Below are 24809 nucleotides of genomic sequence, written 5' to 3' on the forward strand. Positions count from 1 at the left end.
AAGTGGTAAATCTAATTACTGTTAATTAATTTGTCAGACTTAAATCCTTTATGTTTCTGCAGCTTATTTATGGTGTTTAATTTACACAGCACAAATTCAGAGACAACGACAGTGAAAGTCAGGCGTTCGCTTATTCACTGCTCTTTCAGTGTTGAGCAAAATGTGGAAATTGAACGCATCTCAGCAAACCCGTAACCCGTAACCTCATGTACCAAAAATCTAAATGTCGAAGAAGTTTCAGATTACCATTATGTTCAAGTTGGTTTATATTCCCAGTCATGAACAAATTGTACAACAGAACATTCTTCGTGGTCTTGAGGTGATACCGCGCGGCGGGGGAATAATCAGAGGCCGTCCGGCGTTGGTGCTGCTTCGACGGCCGGGGGATTCGGCTGCTCGTCTAATTTAATCAAGAGCTTTGCTGAGTGACGAATCCAGAAGAACTGGACAGATCATGTGGGTCAAACGGCAACCAGCCTATGGGCTGAGGAGCTGAACAGATGTTTTGGTTGTACAGTTGTTATATGACATATTCTCACTCACACACAAACGCATGCCATATGTACGGATGTAATGTGAGACAGCTTTGTGTATTATTTTTCCTCTGTTTGCGTTGATTTGAAACTCAACAGCCGCCCAGTTTTGTGTCTCAGAAAGGGAACGAGCTCTAAAAAAAAAAAGGATTGTTAAATATTTGTTACCACAGTTACGGTGAGTCGGAGGAACCAGATTCAGAACAGAAAGAGAAGGGGGGGGGGGGGTCTGAACTTTCTTCAGCTGGATGCAATATGTTCTCCTGGCAGCTTAGCCCTCTTCTCTATCGCAGCATCTTATTCATTCTCTGCATACATCTCCAGCTTTCCCATCTGTCCTTGTTTTTCCTCTTTCGTCAGCTGTCTGGGTTCCGCTGCAGATATTTTATCCGTATTTGTTGTCTGGCCCCCTTTTTTACTCAGTGATCATGCAACAGCGCATGAACAAAGACCCTTCTCCACGATGGCCTTGTTTGTTTACACTGAACAAAACAACAGCGGAACAATGCTGTTCTGGTGTGTGATTTCAAATAGCAAAGCTCGTATGACGCCCGACGTCTGGAGCCAGCGCTGCGTCGAGGACGGATCAGGCTCGACTTTCCCCGTTGCGTGGCAGTTGCTCTCATCCTCCTCTCTCTGCGGGTCAGGAGCGTCCCCGTCTCCCCGACTTGAAGACCTTTTCGGATGATTTTCTTCGCCTTTATGTTTGCTGCTGCCGGCTACAAGCCGCTTTAGAGTCTCCTGGGTTTGGATAATTGTGAAAATGTCACATCTTCATCCCCCCTTTCTGCCTCACCTTTTTAAAAAGAGCTCTAATTTGCCTCGGAGCTGGAACGCCACATATCCTCCGCTACCGTTTTACTGCTTACACACCGAACGGCGGGGCGGAATAAAGGCTCGCCGGCCCCACCCTGAACAGGCTGTGTAAGTGGGTCTGCTTTGCAGCCTCGCTGTGGAAGACTGAATGTGGGATGCAGCGGTTTATACCCTCATTAGCTCTCTGCCACCATGACTGATCACTAAGTACCACCTGGAATCAAATGACAGCTATTAAACCAACAGCCGCCTGCTTTGTGTGTGCAGAAAGATTGTCTGTGAGTGTGTGTGTGTGTGGGTGGGTAAATCAGTTTGGCCTGTACGAGAGAGAGAGAGTGTGCATTTGCGTGCATGTGAAAGAGCGGCTCAGGAAAAAGCTTTTCTGGGTCATGTCTTTTTTTTTTTATAAATATTCATTATGTATTCCAATGCATCAAAATGTACTTACGGGTGCAGGGCATGGATGCAGGGTCCGTTTCGGAGCGGAAGTATCCCTTGTCGCAAACACACGAGGTGGATCCCTCCCTGACGGAGTAGCTGCGGAGCGGACACTTGGAACAGGAGCTGTCCGTGGCCAGAGCGCGGTAGTAGCCGATCTTACAGGCTGGAAGACAACAAGGAGACGCAGCAGGGTCAGTCGGGTCAGAAGTCGGCATGCGGCATCGACTGGGTTTGGCTTTAACTTCAAATACAAGCGCATCACATAAAGCCCTAACCCTAACCCTTACTGAAATAGTGTGCTTTCTCCACACTGTGTGAAGTCATGTGAACGCAGCTCTAACTTTAGGCACACTGGTGCTGAATTCTAAATACTTAGCAGGCGTAACATTCGCCGTTTTAGCCAGCCGAGTTGAGCGGGAGTCCGAGTTCTCATGCCAACATCTTCCTATTACTGCAAAACAAAAAGTGCAGCTGAGACTGATGCGAGCGTCATTACTTTGGCGCTGAACAAGTCTATAAGTTATCCTTTTGAGGGCGCGAGATGAAAAGGCCAATGTTATGAAGAGATCTTTACGTCCCAGCATTCCATCCCATAATTGATGAGCTACGCGCCGATCAAAACAGCAAAATCCCAACCTCATGTTGATGCTGAAGGAAGTGCTCCTGTCCAAGAACCGTGCACGTCATGCATCCCCTGAGGAGCAGGAATCTACCAGATAGCTTTATTTTGTTTAGGCAACTACAGTCCAAAGATGATGACTGTATAAACCAGCGATGCAAAATCTGATAGAAGTCAGATGGTAAAATCTGTGGCTTTGTCACGTAGCACTTTATCAAATGCTTGTCTTCCAACAGTGGAGAAGAGGAGAACTCTGTGTAAACCCCCCCGTTATAGCTACAAGAAAACAATGTGTTGCCCCCGGAGGCTCTCGCTTCTTCTTCACTGTGGCTTCGTTTTTTATCTGTGGTGCGTCCTCCTCTCTCTCGCACATGCATCCCATAATCAAGAAGGACGGAAGGGCACCGTTCGGTTTGATTCTAAAGAGACGAGCTCAAATGACCAACCTCTTGTCTTTCTCACGGATTTAAGCTACGCTTCGCTGGTGAGGTTTGGAGGCACAATGAAACTGGAGCCGTTGGCACTTCAGACCATTTAACAAACAAACTCGTCACACACACACACACACACACACGCACACACGCACAAGCGGCTACACACACCTCCGTCTGAACTGGCAACCCAAGTGACACTTTCCCCACTTTTGGCAACAGTGCTCACCTTTTCTTGTGAGTGGCAGTTTGATTGGAGGGCTAACGTTTCAAGGAGTTTCTCCCTCATCTATCCGTTGCTATAATGGTTGGGAAATGTAGCGGGGTTATATTTCACCCTCTGAGCGCTGACCCAGAGGAGGAGGACAAAAGGACAGTTCTCCGAGAGGTGCAGCGCAGACAGTCGTCACGCCGATTGGACCAAATAACCCGTCACTCAATGAGGTTGCTGTGTGTTTTTGCAGCGGGGCGGCCAATGGCGTTTGAGCGTATGTACGCGTCTGTCCGTCTACCTCCGATGCAAAAAAGACCTACTGGAAGGCGACGGGTGAAATTCGTAATACCAAATATAAATTAGATAATTACACGCTTATGGTCTGCAGGGGTGAAGCAATCCCCCCCCCCCGTTCGCACATAGAAATAGTCTCAACGACTATCAAACACAAGCCAGATTCAAATGAAAGGCACGGCCTCCAAAGGCTGCTGTCATAAATACATCAAGGGAGCATACTAAAGAATAGGCCGATAAACAAACCCCCATATGTGTTCACCACACTAGAAATCAAATCAGTGCCTGTCCACATGCACCACAGCAAGGGGGGGGGGGGTTGGTCCTCTGACAAAAACACACATTCCACCAACATGCACACACATACACACAAAAGAGGATATACACAAACCCCCTAAAGTACTTGAAAACCTTATCTTGGAGTAATAAAGTCAGGCTCTCTGGCCCAGTCGCTCGTCTCATGCAGCTGGATTAGTGTAACATGATTTAAACTGAGCCAGGCTAGCTGCTACCTGCTGAGCACCCCCCCCCCCCCCATTCCCACTCAGGCAATCAGGGATGAATCCCTGTCACCTCGCTCTCTAACCCTAAACTAAGGGTCCCTTAGATTGTTCCCTGCAGGGGTGCAGAAAGCCCAGGTTTCTTTCTTCTTCTTCTTCTTTTTTTAACCCTCATAAGAGGAGATTAGTCAGAAGGAGCTTTGTGTTATCTCGCCATCTTTAAAACAATCTTTCCGCACTCCTTCTCATCACTTGAGGCAGAAGGATGCTGGGATTTGTTAGTATTGTTTAAAAGGTGGTGACCGATTCAGGTGCTAAAACACAAAGATGCTGTCGTGGTTTGTACGAGTGCGCTGACCAGGAACGCCTCCAGAGGTGAGAGCGGGGTCAAGCAGCTGTATGAGACGATGCCCCCTTAGCCAAAAGCTGGGGAGAGTTAATTGAGTCCTATGCTTCACATCCTTTGAGCCTGAGCCTCTTTAAAGAGGCATAGCCTAAGAGCAGGCTGCCTCAAACTGTGCACGCTTGATGAGTTTCTCACTTGTCAATTATTAAGCCGTCCCGGGCTGACCCCAGAGATCCCAGAGGCCATCCCAGAGGCCATCCCAGAATTATCTGCAAACTCTCAATCCAAGTTTTACCATTAGCCGGGCAAAAGCATCTCATTCTGCGGTTTGAGACTCTGCATTTCATGTTTGAAAAAGTGATGTCAACATATAAGGGATTGTTTATAGCAGCTAGTGCCCTGCAGAAGGGAGCGGTTCAGGGGAATAGAGAAGTTGAAATCCAAGTTAAGCCATAGAATTTGCTTCCTATTAGGTGTGTGTGTGTGTGTGTGTGTGTGTGTGTGTGGAGGAAGAGACCGCAGTAGTGGGTGGTCCCAGGGACCGTGGCTTCAGAGAGGAATCTCCCTTAAGACTTGCTGGATTTATCTCTGTCCGGGCCAGCCGTGGCAAACCCACACACAGATGCAAATACAGATATACATGAGCACACATGTATTTAGTTTTAAAGGGTCTGAGCTGAGAAGCCTTCATCATATCCTCTCGTGGAGCTTTCAAAAGTCTAACACAATTTTTCCACACCATCTTTTTCGCCCCGTCGCTCTCTCTCTCTCTCTCCCACTCTGCTGGGCGTTCTCTCGGCAGGCCTCCTTTCAGACAGAGAAGGGGTTTGTCAGGTGCCAAATCCCTGAGCTGAGAGATCAAAGGCAGACAAAGAGACTGGTGACTTACTGTTCTATTCTGGAACGGCAAAAAAAAGAAAAAAAAATGGAATCCCTCATACACCGGGACATCGCATTCTTCCCCCCTTTTCTCCCCCAGCAGCTCTTTCACTCATTCAATCCTCGTCTCTGGCTTTAGTCTCTTTCCCTTTTGTCAGTCCTTCCCCGCCCTGTCCCTCTTGTCTCTAAGCTAAAGCAGGTTTGTAGGAAAGGGGGGGGGGGACGAGGGTGGAGGGGAGAGGGCTGTGGGAGTTAATGAGTAGTTTTGTCAGTGTGGTGGGGACTCTGATGGGTGAATTGGTCGCACCGCGTGATGGGAGGGGAAATCTGAACTTCTGTTGAAGATTAAAAAAAAAAAAGGTTGATGCAGCCATCTGCAAAAAAGTAGGAGTTCACAAAAGCTTAATGACACAATGATAGCTACCCACACACACACACAAGCAAGCTAAAACCCAGCTAAGTTTTCCTCTAAGTGGCAACAACCTACACACCAGGCTTCGAGCAAGCATGGATGCTCCCTAAACTGCAGCCAAATGAAACCACATCCACCCACGCACCCTCCCACTGGTGCCCACCTTGAGTGATCCAAATGCAAAGCATGATAGGCAAGCTATTCTGCAGCCCACACAACAAAGTGCCCGGTGCACAAGGGACTGAAAGCATGAGACCCAACTTGCGCTACAATGGCCGTCCAAAAAGCCCAAGGAATATAACACCCAGAGCCGAGCTCACAGTAACCAGGCCGGCCCGAGCAGAAGGATTGGCTCTCTTATAATAATTCTCTCTCTCTCTTTTTTTTATTAAGTTCAAACAACAGAATTTTCCATCGTTTTAAGGCTATGCTTTATCGTCTTTGGGAGATGAAAACTCTGTCATTCTCTTAGTCATAACAGACAGCGAGCGCTCTTCAGAGGAGCCCTCAGAGACGACGCCACAAAGCTGGTCTTTGAGGGGGGAAAATGAAACAATCAGCTTTCAGGACCTGAGGGCAAGGAGAGTCTCGCCTTCTCCTGCACCTTGAGGTCTATTTATCCTGCCTTCCCGACAAAGCCCTCTTCCTTTTGTGTCTGCCCCCCCGCGGAAAGCGGCTTGTTGCTCAGATGCGACTACTTCGAGAACAGGATTACTTTTACAAACGAGCTTTGTGTAGCCTCCGGTAGCTGACCTGAGCTGGATTTATTTTATTTTATTTTATATTCAGTCTTGGATGCATATACTTGCTATTTCCACAGAGACACCCACGGATAATAAAAGACTGTCCGTATCGATACACCTGAGGCACCGACGATAACTAGCTGCTGACCGTTAGCATCTGTCACAAGAACAGCAGGAGAGCGGAGCAGATTAACTCATTAATGCCGTCACCAGAGGTTATTAATTACCTCCTGCCCCCCCCCCCCCCCGATGCCGACACGCAACCACACGTCCAACGGAACCCATCAGTGTGATGGATGAGGGACACACGGCCATCGAAGCTGATCACCATGATTGATGACACACACTCATCACACATTTTGACCTTGACCCGAAGAGGAAAGGTGGCATCTTTTGAAAAGTCCGACCCAAAGAAGTCGGCGAGTGACAGCAGGTTTGACATCCTTACTGGTGTTAATGAAGGCTAAGAACAAAAGCCATTAAAGCTAATGATGCTATTGGCATACGAGCCGGCCTTGCTGACAGTCACTGCAGCTTTGCCCAGCGGTGGCCGGTGCCAGCAGCAGTAAGAGTTGCCAGCAGTTTCTCCTGTCAAATGCTGGATGATTTATCACTGAATTTCGGGAACATTGATCCATCATACGAGAATCAGTGACACTGGCCTAATTAAAATGTCTCTGTGTGATTCATCGGAGCACCAACCAGAGAACCTGATGAGCAGAACTCACTGTGAAACTCACTTAGACTCTTCTAAATATGCATGATAATCATCATTACTGAGCATTTGTCAATATACTGAGTGTCTTTTGTTTATTTTATTTTTATTTATTTATTATGTTTGTGGATATTTGTATGGTCTGGTAGACTGCGTAAACTAAATTGCCCCTTGGGATAAATAAAGTTGTCTGAACTGAACTGAACTGAAAACTACAATTAATTAGAGAGTAACTTGGTAAAACTAAATCCTGGAGCAAATATAAATATATATTAAGAAATCTCACCTGCTCCTTTCGACTGATTTAATTTTTTATCCAAATTTGACATCACGTTTACCTGCAATTAAATACATTACAGTATTTTTCCCTGTATTTCATAACAGCCGAGGAACAAGTTTTGATGTTTACATACAAGCCTAAGTAGTAAATACCCATTTCCTCCTCTAATATGTAGCAACAGTGAACCGTGGTGCCACATAAATTGTTCATGTTTGGATTGCATAACTTAAAAACGTGAAATATTGTTCTGAAGACTTCCTGCCGACCGAGGCCTCTGCGCTCTCATTGGCACGTAGACGTCAACGTCCTCATTCCCTGGCCTTAAGGAGGAATATTAGCACAATGGTTAATTATCACAAAAATCTAGAACATTCCACCCGTGCACTTCAGAATGGACACGACCACGCCTTCAAATGAGACCAGGGTACAACATGTGAATGTGAGGAAGAGAGAGCGGCACGAGAAGAAAGGCAAAAAACATGCACAGAATAGGGAGGTGCAGGCAACAAACAGATCCATCTTTGTTTGGTGGAACACTGTTTGCCTTGGCTCGATTGGGTGGGGGGCCACTCAGATTCCACATTTGCAGCCATGCCAGGTCTGCAAAGGTGGCACCACCCAAAACTAGGCTGAGTGCCAACCCACCAAAGACCTTTTGTGACCTAAGGTTTGCACAGCAGATGGGTAATGGACAATAATCCATGGCAAACAGAATAGAGACACAAAGAGAGGCTGGCAGACCTCTGGACACCTGTATACCCGCAGGTATACACACAAAGCCCTTTAAATGTCCTCTGGACTACGCAGACACACTTTGCAATGCCACGCATGCATGACAATTCACAAACACAGCCACCAAATGGACTTTGTGTGCACAAGGTGAGTGCAGGGACATCAACACAGCGGGGACGATGGGAGGTAAACAAACTCAGTCCAGGTATTGTTTTGGTCCATTTTCCCCGAGGATCTGGAAAGGACCGGGTCTCATGTTGGACATGTGTGTGTGCGTCCGAACAGGCAGTGTGTGTCTTGCATACTTTCCTGACATTGTTTACAATGAAAAGAGCTGCATTTCAATTCAATGATGAAAAAAGAGGCCGGGAGGCGGTGGGGGGGGGGGGGGGGAGTATGCTAATGTCGCTGTGCGAGGGGACACTTGCAAAGGCGCACACCGCTAAACAATTGGTAGCCTTAAACTGCTTCGCTCGCAAGGAGTCAAAGAGAATGGGGGGGGGGGGGGGGGGGGATGTGTGAGGAGAACACACACAAACACACACCAAGAATAGGTGAAGAGGAAGAGGAAGTGATAGGGAAGCAGTCTCAGTGGGGCCCCATGTCCAAACCTGTAAACAAGCGTGAACCAAGTGTCACCGACAATCCCCAAAAGAGCTCCATTTAGTTTTCTCACATTGTGTTGAGCTTATTTGAATGTTGTCGCTGAGAAAAATGTAATCATTGTCTTGTAATCGTAGCTTCATCTTAAATATGTGAACTGAAATATAAATAAGGTTATTAGAGGCGCCAAGGAAACGAATCCTGCATCATTTCTCTTACCCGTTAAACACACTCGGTTCGTCAATTTTCATTCATTCAGTGATTAAAGTAGATTCACATTGTCTCTGATTTTTTACAATCTAGCTTTAAAACTATTCAATGTCTCACCATTGCTGACCTGCTTTTCCACAAGGACGGAACTTTCGCACACGATTACATTTTCAAATGGATCCATGACAACAAAAGCCACCTTTACTTTGTTGGGTATCTTCCCAACTCCGGACTCATTAGCAGCAGATGTTTTGTATCTCGTCATCTTTGGGGTGCAGAAAAGGCACTTTAGCTTTCCCAAGCTAAAGGAAATGACTAAACAAGACAAAGCAACTCCTATGTGGCGACCTCACACTCGACATCACCCTTGTCGGTTTCTCAGAAGCAGATTGGTGGGCTAGTAGGAGGGGTCAGGACTGGGGGGTCAACTTATGAGTAAAAAGGAGGGTATTTTTAGGCTGTTTGTTTAGGTAATCTACTTGTTGCTCCCAGACGACAGCCTGTCTGGGGCCACGAAGCCACCTTCCATTGTGTGTGTGTGTGTGTGTGTGTGTGTGTGTGTGTGTGTCCTTGAGAAAACTGAGCGCAACGCCATGTTAATGTATTGTGTGTATGAAGACATGCAGTTATATGCTGTGTGTGTGTGTGTGTGTGCGTGCGCTCTCAGTCAGGGTGAATAAAAACTGTCCTGGGTCACTTGTTCTTCAACAGCTCATGTCAGCCCACTGACGGTCCACCGGTCTGCACTGTGGCTGTCGCTGCTTTACCCTTTGACCTCTCCTGGTGTCACTCAGCCCCCCACCCCCCCACCCCTCTCCAGACCTCTTTCCCTCCTCTCCCTCAAAACAGCATCGGGGGGTCGCTGCTGTAATGGAAGTGATACCCCTCGGCTTGAAACTGTGCCAGGTCCTGTTTGGCATAGTTTGGCTTTGCATGGTGTGTGTGTGTGTGTGTGTGTGTGTATGTGTGTGTGTGTGTCCACAGACGTTGCTGTTGGGTGTAAGTTCTGCCCTCTGTAACCCCGGGCTAGTTGAACCTGGCCTCGCCGGCAGGCTACGGGGCATGTAAGAGGAGCCTGGGGTTAATGACTGCTGCCTGGACAAGGTTACTCTGCTAATGTGTAACATTTTAGCCTTTAGCTTTGATGTGAGGACAGACACGCAGGCGCGGTGATGACGGGACGCTGAAGGGACGAGGCGCGTATAAGCTGTGAAAGCCAAATGCACGGCAAGCTTTGCATGAAGGGTTTGGACCCGACTGTAGTCAGGCTCGTGTGTTTGTTGTTGTTGTCGTTGTTGTTGTTTGTTTTTGGTCTCCTGCTCACTTCCTCCATGTCTGCTATCTGCCCTTCGCGTCACGCTAAGTGGTGAAAGAAACTATAAAGATATCTCTGGCAGATTTATCTGTGATTCTAACAGCACCTCGCACCCCACACAGCTGCCAGAAAGGTCTTCCTTTATCCTCCTGCTTGACACCACTATGAGAATATCTTTACATAAAAAAAAAAACCCACAAGAAATCTTTATGGATCCGACACACACACACACTCGTTCAGCCATCATACCTCAGCTGCCAGAGACTGCGACACGGACACGCGAGGCTTGTTCAAAAAAGCAATCACTGCCTGTACCCATAACCCCCCCACCCACTTCACCTTTCACATCTCAGGTCATTTATCAGGCCCACGAGACAGGAGTCAATTCATCTTTCTCTTTCCTCTACACACACTCATTCTGTCACACACTGACGCCCCACTTAGACATCTAGGTGCCCCCGTTTGATTTTCGGTCACCTCCTTTTCTCTGTCTTCATCCCATCTGTCTCTTCTGTTTTCACTCTCCTCTTATTTCTCATTGCGCTCACATTCCTTCATGGTGTGAACCTTCGAGGGATCACGTCTTTTTTTTTCCCTTCCTCCCCTTCCAGCAGCATTCGACAGCTCACCTCGGATCAGGAGGGGATCAGGTTTTCTAATCCCGGAGACGTGCCGTAGCGTCAGCACACCTCTGCCTTTTATTGGAGAACTACGGCTGCGAGACCTCCACGTCCCCCAAATTGCATTTCAGCTCTCCCGCAGAGAGGTTACACCTCATGGGCAACCCCATAGCGTGTTTCAAACACGTCGTTTGCATGCCCCGCATGCACACGCATGTATTCGCAGCGAGAGGTCGGCCACCTGATCTCAAAGGCTCTGCTCAGACCTGGTCTTAACATCCCAAGTGATCCCATCATCGTTTGACACGTACGGATGTGGATGCACCTCGAGGATGTGTATTCAGATGACGCCTGAGTCATTCGATATTTGACAACTGTCTTTTAGCGACAGAAGAAGACACAACAAACAGCCTTAATGGATTACACACCGCCGGACTTCCATTTCATGCACTGAATTACAAATTAAGAATTAAGTGTTTGGGCTCTATTACCTGCTAAAGCGTGTTTGTTCAAGATGCACAATTTTATAGATGAATTTAACGTATTTCCACAAGGCCTTTGGCATTTTATCGTCGGCACCCTCTTGTAAGCTCAGCTTCGAATCGATTGCATTAACCTCTTAAAACCAGAGCTCTGCTTTCACATGCATTTTTATATCTCTTTTGTTTTTGGATCCTATTGGACACCTGATAAATATAAGAAATAAGGAATCCCAATTTCAATTTTAAACTCTGTTATCAGATGTTATGTAAACAGCAAATCATACACATCCTAAAGCGGTGGTGATTCATCTGGTAGAGTTTAATGGCCATTCAAGCCATGGAAGTGGTCCAAATTCATCTAACATTGTCCATGCAGGCAATAAAAGACGAAAACGCTTCAAGGCGGTCGCAAGGACATCTGTCTGTCTAATAACCTGCCTGCATTCCTAATTCTTATTCGTGCATAAAAAAAATCTCGCATTCAAAGTGCATGTTTGCTTTTCAAGGGAGAATTTCCCCATCGCATCTGAAACAGAGCATCTCAGCTCCTTAAGATGCACACAGTGTCTCGTCTCAGGGCACATCAGATTACAGGGTGGGCTTTTCTTGCGCGTTTTTTTTTTTTTGTCATAACCCCTAACTGATTGCCACCGAGCAATCTTTGATTTTGGCCACCGAACCCCTCGCCCTCTGAGAAAAAAAGGACGATAACGAAAGAGAAGAAAAGACTGCCGACTATCGCCCCCGGTGGGGCGGGGGGAGCTTAAGATAGAAATCAGTAGGAGAAAGAGAGAGGGAGAGATAAAGCATTGTCAAGGTGTTCGCAATCCCCCCCCCCCCCACACACACACACATATTGTCGCATGCTGAGGGAGAGCTGGCCGTCCATCTGAGGAGCTGCAGGCCTGCTTTGTCTCCAGGCGCAGATCGCACAACGCGTTTGGAAAGTTAATGGGAGTTTATGATCCCGAGTGTGATATGCCTGCTGCGACAGATGCACAGAATAAATATAGGACGGATTTTGTCTTGGACACACTTGTACAGTATATTCTGTATGTCCACACACACACACACACACACACACACTCACACTCAGGCCTTGTGATCAGTAACACATTGCTCTTGATCAAACGGATTTCCATACTATGGATGAAGTGCAGAATAAGAATGGTTGCCAGACTGGAACTAAATCTTTCAACTTCACCCCCCCACCCCCCATGTTTTTGGTCTCTTTCTCCCTCTCTCTCCTCCCACCTTCCTCTACTTCCCCTCTTTCTGCTCTCCCACTCTTTTAGAACATCAGCGGAAACGGTCCGACCGTTCCCACTTGATTGCCGTCCACATCTTTCTCTCTCTCCATCTTTCTATGCCTATGCATCTGTCCATCTCTCTTTACAAACGCTGCCCCTCCCTCCTCGCTGTCTGTCAGCGGAGGGGCAACGCAGGGGTTTGGAGGGAGAGGGGGAAAAAAGATTTAAAGTGATTGAAAGAGAAAGAGAAAGAGGGGCAAGAGAGGAAGGGAAACAGGCAGAGGAATGGGAGAACAGCAGGGATGTATAGCGGAAGGGGGGGGGGGGGGGTGAAAGCCCTGCAAGGTTGTGTTGGTAGAGAGCTGGGGTATTGATTCAGAGCCTTTTGACATGCTAATTTGCTTGCTGACTGCTTTAATCGCTCCCTCTTCTCATCGCGGGCTTCAAAGTGAGGATGCTTTTCAAGAAGACGAGGAGAAGAGAGGACAGGAGAAGAGAGAGAGAGAGAGAGCAATTTTATCATCCTAAATCCTTTCTTGACACTTCCAGTGCAGATCTCGACTGACGTCCGTGTTGCAGCGTAGCGTTGATCTCAACCTTCGAAAGGCAGGCAACAAGAAACCGTGGACAACATTCAAATTTGCACAGTATTTGGTCACATTTTAAATGGCAGTTTAAAAGAAAAAGCATCGCCGCATATCCGCTCATATGCAGAAGTGAGATCGTATTCTCCTCGCAGCTGCTGAGAGGATAAATCGACTTATTTCTGATCAAGTTTGGCAAGGCTTTGGTATTTTCTTTAACATAGCTCCGGAGGATTCTTGATTTTCATGGGGGGGGTTGAAGCTTCTTAAGCTTAGCTGTGGATAAATTACTTAAAGATGGAGAGTCATGGCAGCGGTATTCCGACACAGTTTAGCTGGCAATGTGGCAGCAGCTGTCAGCTCCCGGGTCATTCTTGATCGCTGGTCGCTTCCTGCCCCAAACAGAGCGCCGCGAGGAAAAAACCGAGCCGAGTGATGAGTGTCGAGAGCGGCAAAGGGAACAAATACTGAGGCAAGACGGCAGCCCGAGCAGGAAAAACATTTCAGCACCTCAGCTAATGATGGCTGAATCACACACACCCCGCATGCCTCCCTCCTTCATCAAGTCACAAGGGCATTTGTGTGTGTTGAGGGGATTTTTTCCCCCCATCATTTTAGAACCTTAAAGCATTGTTTTAAATTGCATTCCTCTTTAAGCAATTACTCCAGCAAGGAGAGGAGGGTGGCAGGGGATCGCTCATGAGACATTTTGTTTCATTCTTCTGCGTATCTGTTGTTCTATCCTGCCCTCCGTTGGTAATGGATTCCTTGTCTCTGATCTGCAGCACAAAATGTGCGTCTCTGGTGCCGTGGAGAGCGGTAAGTGCGTTCATTCTGCTGCTCTCTGCTCGGCTTCAAGTGTGTGCTAACACAGACTAAACCTTGTGCATGTGTGTGTGCTAGACATATTTATGACTGTTTTATGACTTATTTTGCATGTGTGTACCCGGATGGAGCCATGCATGCAGCGCTGTGTGAGTGCGTGCATCAGGTGAGGCATCCTTACTTACACGTGTCTGATTTCTTTTATTATTGGTGCACAGACTCATAATTGTGCGTGTGCATGCCTTCATGGTGGGTGATGATGATGATGTTCTGCTCTGATATGCCTCCATCCTAACAGCGAAGGTAATCTCATTATTCCGTCCACTTCCTGCTGCTGCCACCAAAGGCAAGTCTGATAAACACGAACCGCCTCAGTGGCCGGAGAAGAACAATGAGGACAAAAAAGACGTGGTGTGAAAGAGTGAAAATTGAAAACAGAAACATGAAGAAGATAAGAGGGAAATGAAAGAGAGAATATGTGAACAGAAAAAAAGGAGAAGAAACTCACAGTAACGTTTTCAGAGGCAGATGACATTGACAGAAAAGGCAAAACGCAATGTCAGGCAGCCAAGAGGAAGATGCAAATACTTAATTTGTGTGTTTGCGCAAGAGAGGAAGGAGGTGGAGAAAGGGAGAGGAAGAGTCTGTGTATTTAACACCAATGGGGACCAGCAGGCTAAACAGAATAACGTGGTGAATTCAGATGCTGCTCCCAAGTGCATATTTAACACTGTCAACAGAGGAAGCAAGAGAATGAAATAAACAGACACACACCGAGCACAGGAGAGAAACTTCAACCCTAGAACCTCTTAATCCAACACGGATGAGGGATTCGGTGAGGCCTCAGGTGAGGAAATAGCCCGATCGCACACTGACATCACAATTAGGCTCTAAATCACAATGACCCACACTAACAGATGCAAACAAGTAAACAGGGAACAGAAATGAAAGGTGACTTGTCGATTAAACTTCTGTTCCCAGAGTTCCTTTAAAAAAGCAGGAACATTTTTTTTGGTGTTTTCGGACTAAATAAATAGAAAATACACATTTCTGTAAGTGTCAGCATATTTGCGTGTTGACTATTGTTGACTATTGCTCATCGTCACCTGTGGGGTGCCGGTTTGGAGCTCATCAACCTCCTCCAAACAACACCTGCACCACCGGCTACAGCCTGAAGTCAAATAAAGACACAACGTCCTGGTTTTCCTGAAAGCATATGTGACTGGTGTGTCGACGCACGACGGCTGCCAAATCACACATTCGAAGCCCTTAAGGCAATTATCATAACCCCATAATAACACTCACTAATCTCTCCTGCCCATTCCTCAAACAGTAGGAGCCCCCTCGCCAGATGAGGAGCGAGGGACTCCCCTGACACCGACTCTTCCCCACTGGGGCATGGGGGGGGGGGGGGGTTGTTAACAGGGAAAGGGATCCCAAATGTAAACAGACAGTCCCCTCTTCTTAGATCAGGGGGGGCCCTTGGACCCGAGTGCCCTTGTTGCCCTTCCTGCCTTGGCCCTTGGCCCACCTCCACCGTAGACACACACGAACACGTCCCCGCCGCAGCTGTCAAAACCCTGACGTCTTAATCAATCCTGGATCCACAACCCTGTCAGACAGGGCTGTAAGATGGATGCAGAAGGGGACGACCCTTGACCTCTACCAGGAGCAGCAAATACAACTCCTATACGTACCCAGTCAGCCCCCCCCCCCCCAAAATAAAATCATCAGCAGCTTTAGTCGGCTCTGCTGCTGCCTCAACAATGATGGAGGAGAGCCTATTCATCCAGAGCTGGGAATGAGGGGCCAAGGTACCCTTGTAACCCTGCACGAACACAAGACAAGCACACACACACACACGCTCAGAAGTACGCAACCACACACAATTGTGCTTGTGTGAACCACAGAATCTTTTCAACAAGAAACATTTTAGATTCAGAAAGTTGTGAACAAAGGCTGAGATGCTCTTCAAAAATGTTTTAACCAGAAATCAGACAAAGAAAGAGAGCACATCTCCTATGGAACTGCGCCGGTCACCATGGTCACAGAGGGGAGCCCCCCCCCCCTATGGAGCCTGTCATACGGAGGAATATTAACCATCTCATCAGTGCACATACAGGAATTTTCAGACTACAAATTTTCCCATTTAAATGAACATGAATCCAGTTAATCCGTCCCAGAAACACTTTTTTCATGGGTTTTTGTGTGGCGAAAACATAGAAAGGAATTAACGATATAACCGTAATTATAGAAAAGCCCAAAACAGTTGTGCATTAATACTAAAGCAAAACATCAACATCACTTTACCTTTGTTGTTGAAAGTGTGTGGCAGAGATGGAGCAGGAGAGGAGAAGGAAGACTGATCCTTTCAACACGCTTAGGCTTCTTAGCCCTAATAAAGTAGCAATTTGAATTTATTTGGGAGCCATAATGAGGGTCAAATTAACCAAAAAAAGCACAAGAAACAAGGGTGGCGTAGTGGGTGGTGCTGTCACTTTCGTTGCCTCTCTTTGTCTATTTCAGTTTTTCACGCTGCCGTCTCCGTCTCACCATCCATTAATCGATGCTCAGCCTACACCAGCTTTATTTCTATATTTGATAGCCAGATCGATCGTCTATGCGTTTCTTCATGTGTTTTCCATCATGACTGTGCGTTTGATGTAATTCGACTAGTTTCATTGGTCCACTGTGACCTGTTTGGTCATTTAATTGGTCTGATGTGAAGAGGGGACATATATTTGTGACATTTTAGCCTGTAAAAATCCCCAAATTAGCCGCATCAGCTTATAGTCTGGAAATTAAGGCACGCACGCACACACACACACACACAGACTGTGGACGGTGCCTTCAAGTCCTTCATCTGGCGCTGATCTAGACCGACACCCCCCCAGCAGGCTTGAAGCATCAAACGTTCTGCACGTTATCCAGTTTCAAATGGAGTAAAATGTTAAACTTTTCAAACATTGTAACCGAAGCTAAAAGTGAATGGATTGGATGGATTGGCGCTGGTAACCCAAACAGAGTCGAGCAGATAAGGTGATATGTGAACTAAATGGATATGTTGGCTTGAAATGAAACGCTGCCAGCTCAAAGGTTGGCAAACACTGCAGAACTATATTAGTCACATAAAACCGAGGTTTCCAAATCCTCCATTGCCTTCTTTGGAGAGTAGCGGCTATTTATCTCAAATGAAATTAAAGCGGGGAGACAAGGGCTCTGTTTCCAATGCAAGTTACAATATGAAATGAGATCAGGGCTCTCCTTGGGTTTAAACTTAGAGCAAACCAAGTCAGGGTGTACTTCTCTCAAGCTTCTGGCCATCCCTTGACCCTCCGCCACAACCAGAATGGACCGAACCATCTGCACCCAGCAGAGAGGGAGGTGGGTCTATACTCCAAGAGAATTCTTACAGTTCAAATGATACGAAAGCAAACGCACATAAAACCCATCTGTGACCGGTTGGGCTCTTTTTCCTCCCCACCCCCTAGTGGCCATTGGTACCCCTAAATCACCAGACCTGCTGGTCCCGCAATTAGTCTTTCAAGATAAATGCTCCCTCGTAAATTAGGAGAGGTGTAGTGGTACGTCCTCCTGTTAATCGTCCGTGCCCGGCCTCTGACCCCTCGTCGCTTTGGCTCACTGCCTTTTTGTGTGAGGGGCTGGTGGGTGGCTGGTTGAGCCACACCGACAAACAATGGCGGTAGAATTGGCGTCCACTTGCCAGGAGACAATCGTTGGCTCCGCTCGACAGAATGCTGCGTGTGATCCACAAAGCAGCTGTTCAATACTGGCTATAGATGCCGTCCGTAAGACGCCGCTGCGTGCCATCAACGGAAATATGATGCGTGAAATGAGCCAAGCAAATGCACGAGGGAAACTCATCGGTGCATCCCGCAAACAGTCTTTATGATGTGCCACTAATCACAAGATCTTTAGCGTGACATGATTTACAAAAAAAAAAAAAAAAATTTGGAAAGATCCACTGCCGTGTTTTTCACTTACAGGATCTCTAGGCAATGTTTAAATTCACAAACATGCTGTGAGCTCTGTAATACTTATTATTTGAGAAAGAGATGTGGAAGGTAGAGCACGCCGTTGACATTAAAACCTCGTCAAACAGCCTGGGATCACGTCAAGCTGAGCTGGGAATAACCCCCCACCCTGCCCCGCCAAAGGAAGGAGTTCAACCTCATCTCAAAGCTGTGTGTTTTCACTCTTCTCATACCTGCTTGGAATGATAAACTCTTTTAGTTTCCTTCCCTCCCTTCCTGTTAAGTCGTCTATCTCCTTTCCCAGTTTTTTTTTTCTCCACTGGGAATAAGAGAGACACTCCCAGTGTCACCATTTCTCCTGGGATGCATCGCAACGTGTAACACCTCCCAGTGGGCTTGCTAATTAGGCCATTTACAGTCATCATTGCTTTTATCACCCAAACCAGACAGCGGAAGGATGACTGGGGAGAGTGGAGAGCTACAGCGTAAAAAAAATATAGAATCGAGGGAGGGAAAAAGACAAAAAAAAACCCACAGAGGATGGGGAGAAAAGAACGGCTTTGAGAACTGTGACGAACTGAGGAGGAAGAATACACGAGAGGCTGGCAGAGTTTCACACCAGAGAATGATGGATAAATAGAGAGCGTCACTCCTCCCCCCCCAAAAAAACAAGACCAATGTAGTTCCTTTACCTTGACATTCTGTGTTGCGCTCCTCGTATCCTGGGTTACACAGGCAATTCCCAATTGGCACCAACCACTCTCCGTCAGCGCCGCAGTACATCTTAGGAACCTCTTTCTCCTCCGAATTATCCACGCATGAGCCACGAACCTCCACGAGTGAGGAGGTGTCGGCTCCGGTGATGGTATCGGGAAACTGGGCCAAGTTCCGCACCGCCAGAGGGCATTTCTTGTAGAAGACCCTGACGGACACCAGCGCGATGCAAGCCCCAACATCCTGGAAGGCCAAGTAGAAGCCCTTCCGCGTCAAAGCGCCCACGTCCCGGACTTCTGTGTTCAGCTTCATGATGCGGTCGCCAATGTCCACCTGAGTGAAGCTCTCGTCCGCGGCGATGGTGTCAATCTTGCCAAACTGGTTCTCCCGGATGTAGCGCTCCTTGTCGTTATTGGACTCGTAGTAGTAGAGATTGAAGGTCTCCTTGCAGGTTCCCATGACCCCGGGAAGGCTGTTGCAGTCTCGGAGGGTGAACTTGATCTCAATGTAGACGCGCTGGGCGCCACCTCGCGGAATCCAGTCGGTGCGGAGCCAGTTGTTCTGGTTTGGTTCCATGACGTTACACACCTGGTACGTCCGGATGGGAATGTTCTTTTCATCCATAATACTCACTTCCTCCCACTGCGGGGGAAAAAGACATGACAAAAATGTCACAAGGGTATTCTTATCCGTCTGAGGTCACGTCTGTACATAAGCTGGGATGTAATAAAGGCCATTTAAGAATAGTCATGAAAACGCTGCACGGTAATACGGCAGACGAGCGAAAGGTTAGGAATAATATCGTATCGCACTTGACTGGCTAAGAATGAGAGCTACTGAGGAAAAGAGCACGCCGGACAGATGAGTCAATATTTGAGTCTGAGCAGAGCAATTAATTGATGGCTAAAGTTCATGCATATTTTATGAATGCCGACTAATAGATTTGTTTGGTCCTAATACGATATTGGAAAAGGATTAATATGCATGGATTCCCTTCAATTGTGTGTGTGTGTGTGTGTGTGTGTGTGTGTGTGTGTGTGTGTGTGGGAAAGGGAGAAGAATGGAGGTGGCGTAACGTGAATATAAAAAGGGAAGAGCTCTGAATTAATGCTCATGATCTAACGTCTGCCTGCTTTACATCAGCGTACATGATGGAGGCTGAGAGACGGGCGCACATGTTCCCTGCGCGTGAACTCGCAGGAGTGAGGGGGGGGGACGGGACGCAGGGCGCACGGATTAAGTTTTCCAGCGCTGTCTGCTGGCGTCTTTTTCTCCGGCGGAGGTAGAATGTTTGTTTTACTTATGATAAAGTTCCCCCCCCCCCCCCCCCTTCTCTCCAGATCACCATAGAGCAAACACAAGCCTGTCTTGAGGTTTCTCCGACGTTTTTCCACCACGTTTGACCGAGCCAGGCTGTAAACACGCGCAGACAGGCCTCTGCATGGCTGCCGAAAAAAGACTAAAGAAAGCAGCGCAGGGAATAAAGAGAAACAAAAGTAGCGGGAGATATGAATCACGCTGCCAGATTTCATGTGACGCCTTATCTTACAAATCTACTTTTACAGCCTTACATCCCAAGAGGAATACTAATAATACTAAACATAGCTGCGGCTGTGTGATTTGGGGGGGGGCATCATTATGGCTGCTCCATTCCACACTGTGCCCTTCCTACCCCCCCCACAGACATTTTTTTTTGTTTTTGTGGAAATCACGCGGCGCTGAGATAAGGCCGTAGCTTTCCCTTGATGGAAGGAAAAAGGGGGGAGATAATAAGGGCAATTGGCTGTAATGAGTGGGTGAACGCGGGGCTTGCGGGGACTTGCGGGGGGGCTTGGGGGGGGGGGGGGGGGGCTGTCGGGACCCTCAATTGTTTGGCGATAAAATGGATCGAGGGGCGGATCTGAGATCAGCACTGGTGGTCAAGTTCATTTTAGAGGATCTGACGGGCAGAGCCAGCGGCAGCTGAAGGAGGGGGGGCGCGGGGGGGGGACGAAATGTGATGGCGCTGGTAATTATGTGCGTTTATTAATTCTGATCGCTTTCAAAGACTCATTCAATCTGAGTCAGTTCTATCAAATTCAGATTTGCCCGTTTTGTGGCCCTCCGAGCCGGCCTGTGGCCTCGAGTCTGCCCGCTATCAGACTCAGGTGAGATACCCCAATTAAAGCATCCGTCCGACCCCACTCCCGATTGTTTTACGCCTTTACGGTGAGATCCAATCATCCTGCGGCAAGAGCTGAAACCCCCCCCCCCCTATTCATCCACTCTGGAGGACCCCCTCTCAGCTGCCAAGTTCCCCTCTTCCCCTTTCTTCGACTCAATGGTGGAAAGGGATATAAAGTTTCTCCACAAAGGCCGATTCAATGCACCGTCTATTCAGGAAACCTGACGCCTCACGCTGCAGTATCGGCCCCTGCATCTGACCATTACGGGGTAGGTAGAGGGAAGGGAAGGGAAGGGAAGGGAAGGGAAGTGGGGGGCAGGGGGGGTGACGGGCTTGCCTTTAGGCGCAGGACAGATCCGCCAGACTGTTTCTGGATACAACCAATAGCGACATCGCCAGTATTTTACTGCAAGACACTGGGAATAATGTTTTAGAGGCGTAACCCCTATACTTTAAAATCTTTATATTGCACACAGCTGCTCAATAAATCACCAAGACATATATTTCCATAAAGGACTCACCAGGACAGAATCTTACCAAAGAAAAGCTGTGTTTATTTGGCTTTCCAGTCAGAGCTCCTGATGTTATATCTCCATTTTGTTTGTTTTTTTACACCACAGTATATAATAGTCCATGAACCCAAACAAGGGGGGGCGCTTCTTCTTCTGCTGTACTTACCCCTCCTTCCGTGGGGTTGGCGACCCATCCCAGCTCCCCCTGCACGGATCTGGAGTCCAATAACGTGACTGGAAAACAAGATTGGGCGAAGTGAGCATGCGGCCTCATGCAGTCCGTGCGTGGAACTCTCAGCGCCGGCGCGTAAAGACGGTTCCGACTTACGAGTGAATGGACACAAAAACAATTAATTAAGAATCGATATATCTTCGTGATGAATGTCAGAACACAGATCAATCAATCAAAATCTTTATTGCAGACACAATGGTCCAATTAAAAAGCACACATAACATTTACGTCAAAACAGAAGGTCAAAAGGTCCACGAAGAGGAATCTCTTAATGTTTGTTTTTTTTGTGCGTATTTTTCTTCTGTCGATCTGGACGCGCGTCTTTATGATTGAGGCTCGTCGCTGAAGAACAACACGCATTTAAATGCCTCGAACACACACACGCACACACACACGCACACAGACGGGCGTCTCTAATTCAATCATATTATTTTTTTAAGGAAAAACGGAACCATTTACGGAAGGGAAGCAGCGATTCGTTAAATGTGTTAAATTAAATTAAAGGGAATGTCTGGAATACAGCATAGTCTCTGTTTCTATCGGACTCGTTTGAATTTGGTGTGACCGGACCGTTACGCCAGTCCCGGTTAAACATCAGTCGGTAGAACGGGAGACAGATCGGTATAGACTGAAGTCAGTCCGTGACGCGCCGCCGTGGACTTCTGTCAAACAACCTTTCCCTGCGGAGCAGGACAGAAATAGAAACATCGCGTTCCAAGGAACATTGCATTCACCAGATTCGGTATTCTTTCAATTAAATTAAACCGTTTTAATGTATTCCCGTTGCTTGTGAGACTTTAACCTGATTTGGGCCTGTAACATTTTGAAACGGAATAAACGGAGCCCCGTGGGAAGCCGAACGAGCGACTCGGTTCACGGAACCCCTCCGAGCTGCAGTTTTGTACTCGTTAATCTTCCTCTTTCGTGTCACTGCGTGGGTTTTCACTTTCACTGTCATTCCCGTGATCATCTTCCACTAAAACACATTCTGGCAGCAGAATAGATCGCTTTAAATGAAAACCCACTCGGGCAATCGGATCTCTCGATGTGTCCGTTGAGATATTTTTTTACACGGACTTCCTTGACCTTCTACTTGTCCTGCAGATAACTCAACGCGCCTGTCCCGCTGGATTCCTAATCCTGCGCTTCGGGCATGTCGGCGCGATCCATGCCCCGACCCGCGTCCGAATGAGCCGACGCGCATTCGGACTCCGCTTCTCATTCAAGTTTCGCTGTCATAAAAGTAAACAGCAGTCGCTGCGTAAAAGGTGGCCGTCATTGAACTAAGCGGCTCCACGCACTCGCCACGCAGTGCGCGACACGCGCGGAGACGGACGCGGACGCGGAGACGGAGCGGCGCTGCGCTGGAGCCAGAAGTCCTTACCTTCGTTTGGGGGGTATATCCGTGCTTGCGAAACAAATTCTGAAATCCCCAAAATAAGAAATGTGGTCGTGAAAAAAATCCCTGCCATGAGTGCTGCTTGTCTCGCTGCTGCGTTTTACTGTCCTCTTTCTCTTTCCTTGCTCTTCACCTAGGTCCTGCTCTCTCTCTCTCTCTCTCTCTCTCTCGTCCGCTTCAAATCCATATTCCAGAGAGAGAGAGAGACTACAGGAGCGCACCACCGGCAGGAGGCGGGTCTTGTCTTAGAGGCAACTCTGACTCGCAGCTCGTCAATTCATAAAGGAAAAGTAGCGGAGGGGGGGTAATAATCATTATCAACCCCATGCACCCCCCCCCCCCCCCAATAAGTCGCTCTTATTTGTCAGAGGACGCAGAGACACTTATCAGGTGGTTTGTGTCCAGATATGAGACTGACACCGACTCTGACACACAGACGTGGAAACTTTCTTATTAGTCAACACCAAACATGATGGTGAGAGTGCGTGCGCGCGTGCGCGCTGCCTCGAATTCACAAAGTGATTTTTTTTTTAAAGGGGGGAAGATGCTTCAGTCACCGTTTCCTGAATTTTAGCACCCAAATAGAATCTGCTGCATCTTTCTGTCCTCGGTGCTGATCCTGCATGTCTTCCGTCCCCAGCGCAGCGCAGCGCAGCCCAAGGTGAGCCGCCCCGGACCAAGGTCGCCACCTAGCGGGGATATTTACGCCTGTTCTGCCTCCAATATTGGATTAAAGAACAAGGATGAGCGTGACCTCCGCGTCATTACGCGCCATCGCACTTTGTGAAATTGACAATGCCCGTTTTGTCATCGGTGGTGAGTTTGTATTGGATTACTGTCACTTGCTTTTATTCCTACATTATCAAGGCTTTAATGGCATTTATGGAGGAACGTGCGCAGATCCAAAAATCTAGATTTATTTATCTGAATTATAAGAAGGAATTGACATTACCTCTGGAGCCAGGAAACAATGGCTGCATTGTTCTCGTCACAGAAAAAGCCATCTGTGCCCAGGTTTGTGGTTTGAGCCTGGCTGGGCGCTCTCCCTCTTTTATCTCCTCCCACACAGGTCTTCTATTGCTCCCATGAGATGTGCCCATTGCAGCCTTCCACTGATCTGCGGAGGAGATTGTCACCACGTGGGCAGGTTAGGGCGTTCCGCGTCGCCACACACTGCAGCCCGTGACTACAGATGGGTTTCCACAAGCAGAGCCCTTTGGATTATTGTGTGCTACTTGGAATGGAATGTAGCCTTTCACAGATTAGAGCAAGAGATGCAGCTCATGGAAATCATGCACCCAGGTTAGGAGTCAACCGCGGACAGCTCATTAGAGCCCGTAGAGCCTTTCTGGATCTAAACAGAATCCCATCACAAGGATCAAAATTAGTCCTGTTTTGTTTTAAATGAAGCTGAGTGGGTTTTGAGTTTGCTAACCTATCACACTCTGCAGGTGTCTGAATGTCTCTATCCCCCCCCTCAACTCATTTTGGCATCACACATGCATGAATGTGTCTTAGTTTGGAAGTATTTTCTGCCGGCTCCAGCGTTCACGGTTGGCGGAACCCAAGCACTCTTGTTCCCAGACCTTTTTTTTTGCAGTTGTCACACCAACCTCAGGCTTCCAAGATGCCACAACAATATGTTCATGTTTGCCCATACAAGGAGTTTTCTTGCAGGGGATGCTCTCTCTGCAGATAGACTTGCCTTTTGTCTCCGGTGCCTCTGCAGACGTAGCGTGGCGTTGTTGCTCGGATGAGGAGAGTTTTTTATGTGTCACAGAAGCCAACCCTGGAGTCCTCATGGTGCTGCACTGCTAAAGGGCATCATGTTAGGTGAAAATAATGAAGCTTGATGACCAAAAGTGGCCAATTTAAGCCCAAACATTAATTGTCTAAAACCCAGATCTGCAGATTTAGAGCAGATGAAAATCATCTCGCCTGACGACACC

General features: G+C 47.6%; 1 protein-coding gene across 2 annotated transcripts in view; it reads right to left on the bottom strand.

Moving 5' to 3' along the window:
* epha4l (eph receptor A4, like) overlaps positions 1-22948 on the bottom strand; it is a 44440-nt gene extending 21492 nt beyond the window's left edge. The window contains exons 1-4 of one of the 2 annotated variants that reach the window (XM_068745192.1): positions 22846-22948; positions 21396-21463; positions 18532-19195; positions 1798-1953 (exon numbers count right to left, since the gene is read on the bottom strand). In XM_068745192.1, coding sequence (XP_068601293.1) covers positions 1798-1953; positions 18532-19195; positions 21396-21463; positions 22846-22933 — 976 coding nt within the window. In that variant the 5' untranslated portion in view covers positions 22934-22948. The remainder of the gene's footprint in view (positions 1-1797; positions 1954-18531; positions 19196-21395; positions 21464-22845) is intronic. The other variant, XM_068745191.1, reaches the window with a different exon arrangement.
* Between the last annotated feature and the right edge of the window lie 1861 nt (positions 22949-24809).

The sequence above is a fragment of the Brachionichthys hirsutus genome, chromosome 11 (assembly GCF_040956055.1).
Source record: "Brachionichthys hirsutus isolate HB-005 chromosome 11, CSIRO-AGI_Bhir_v1, whole genome shotgun sequence".
NCBI lineage: Eukaryota > Metazoa > Chordata > Actinopteri > Lophiiformes > Brachionichthyidae > Brachionichthys > Brachionichthys hirsutus.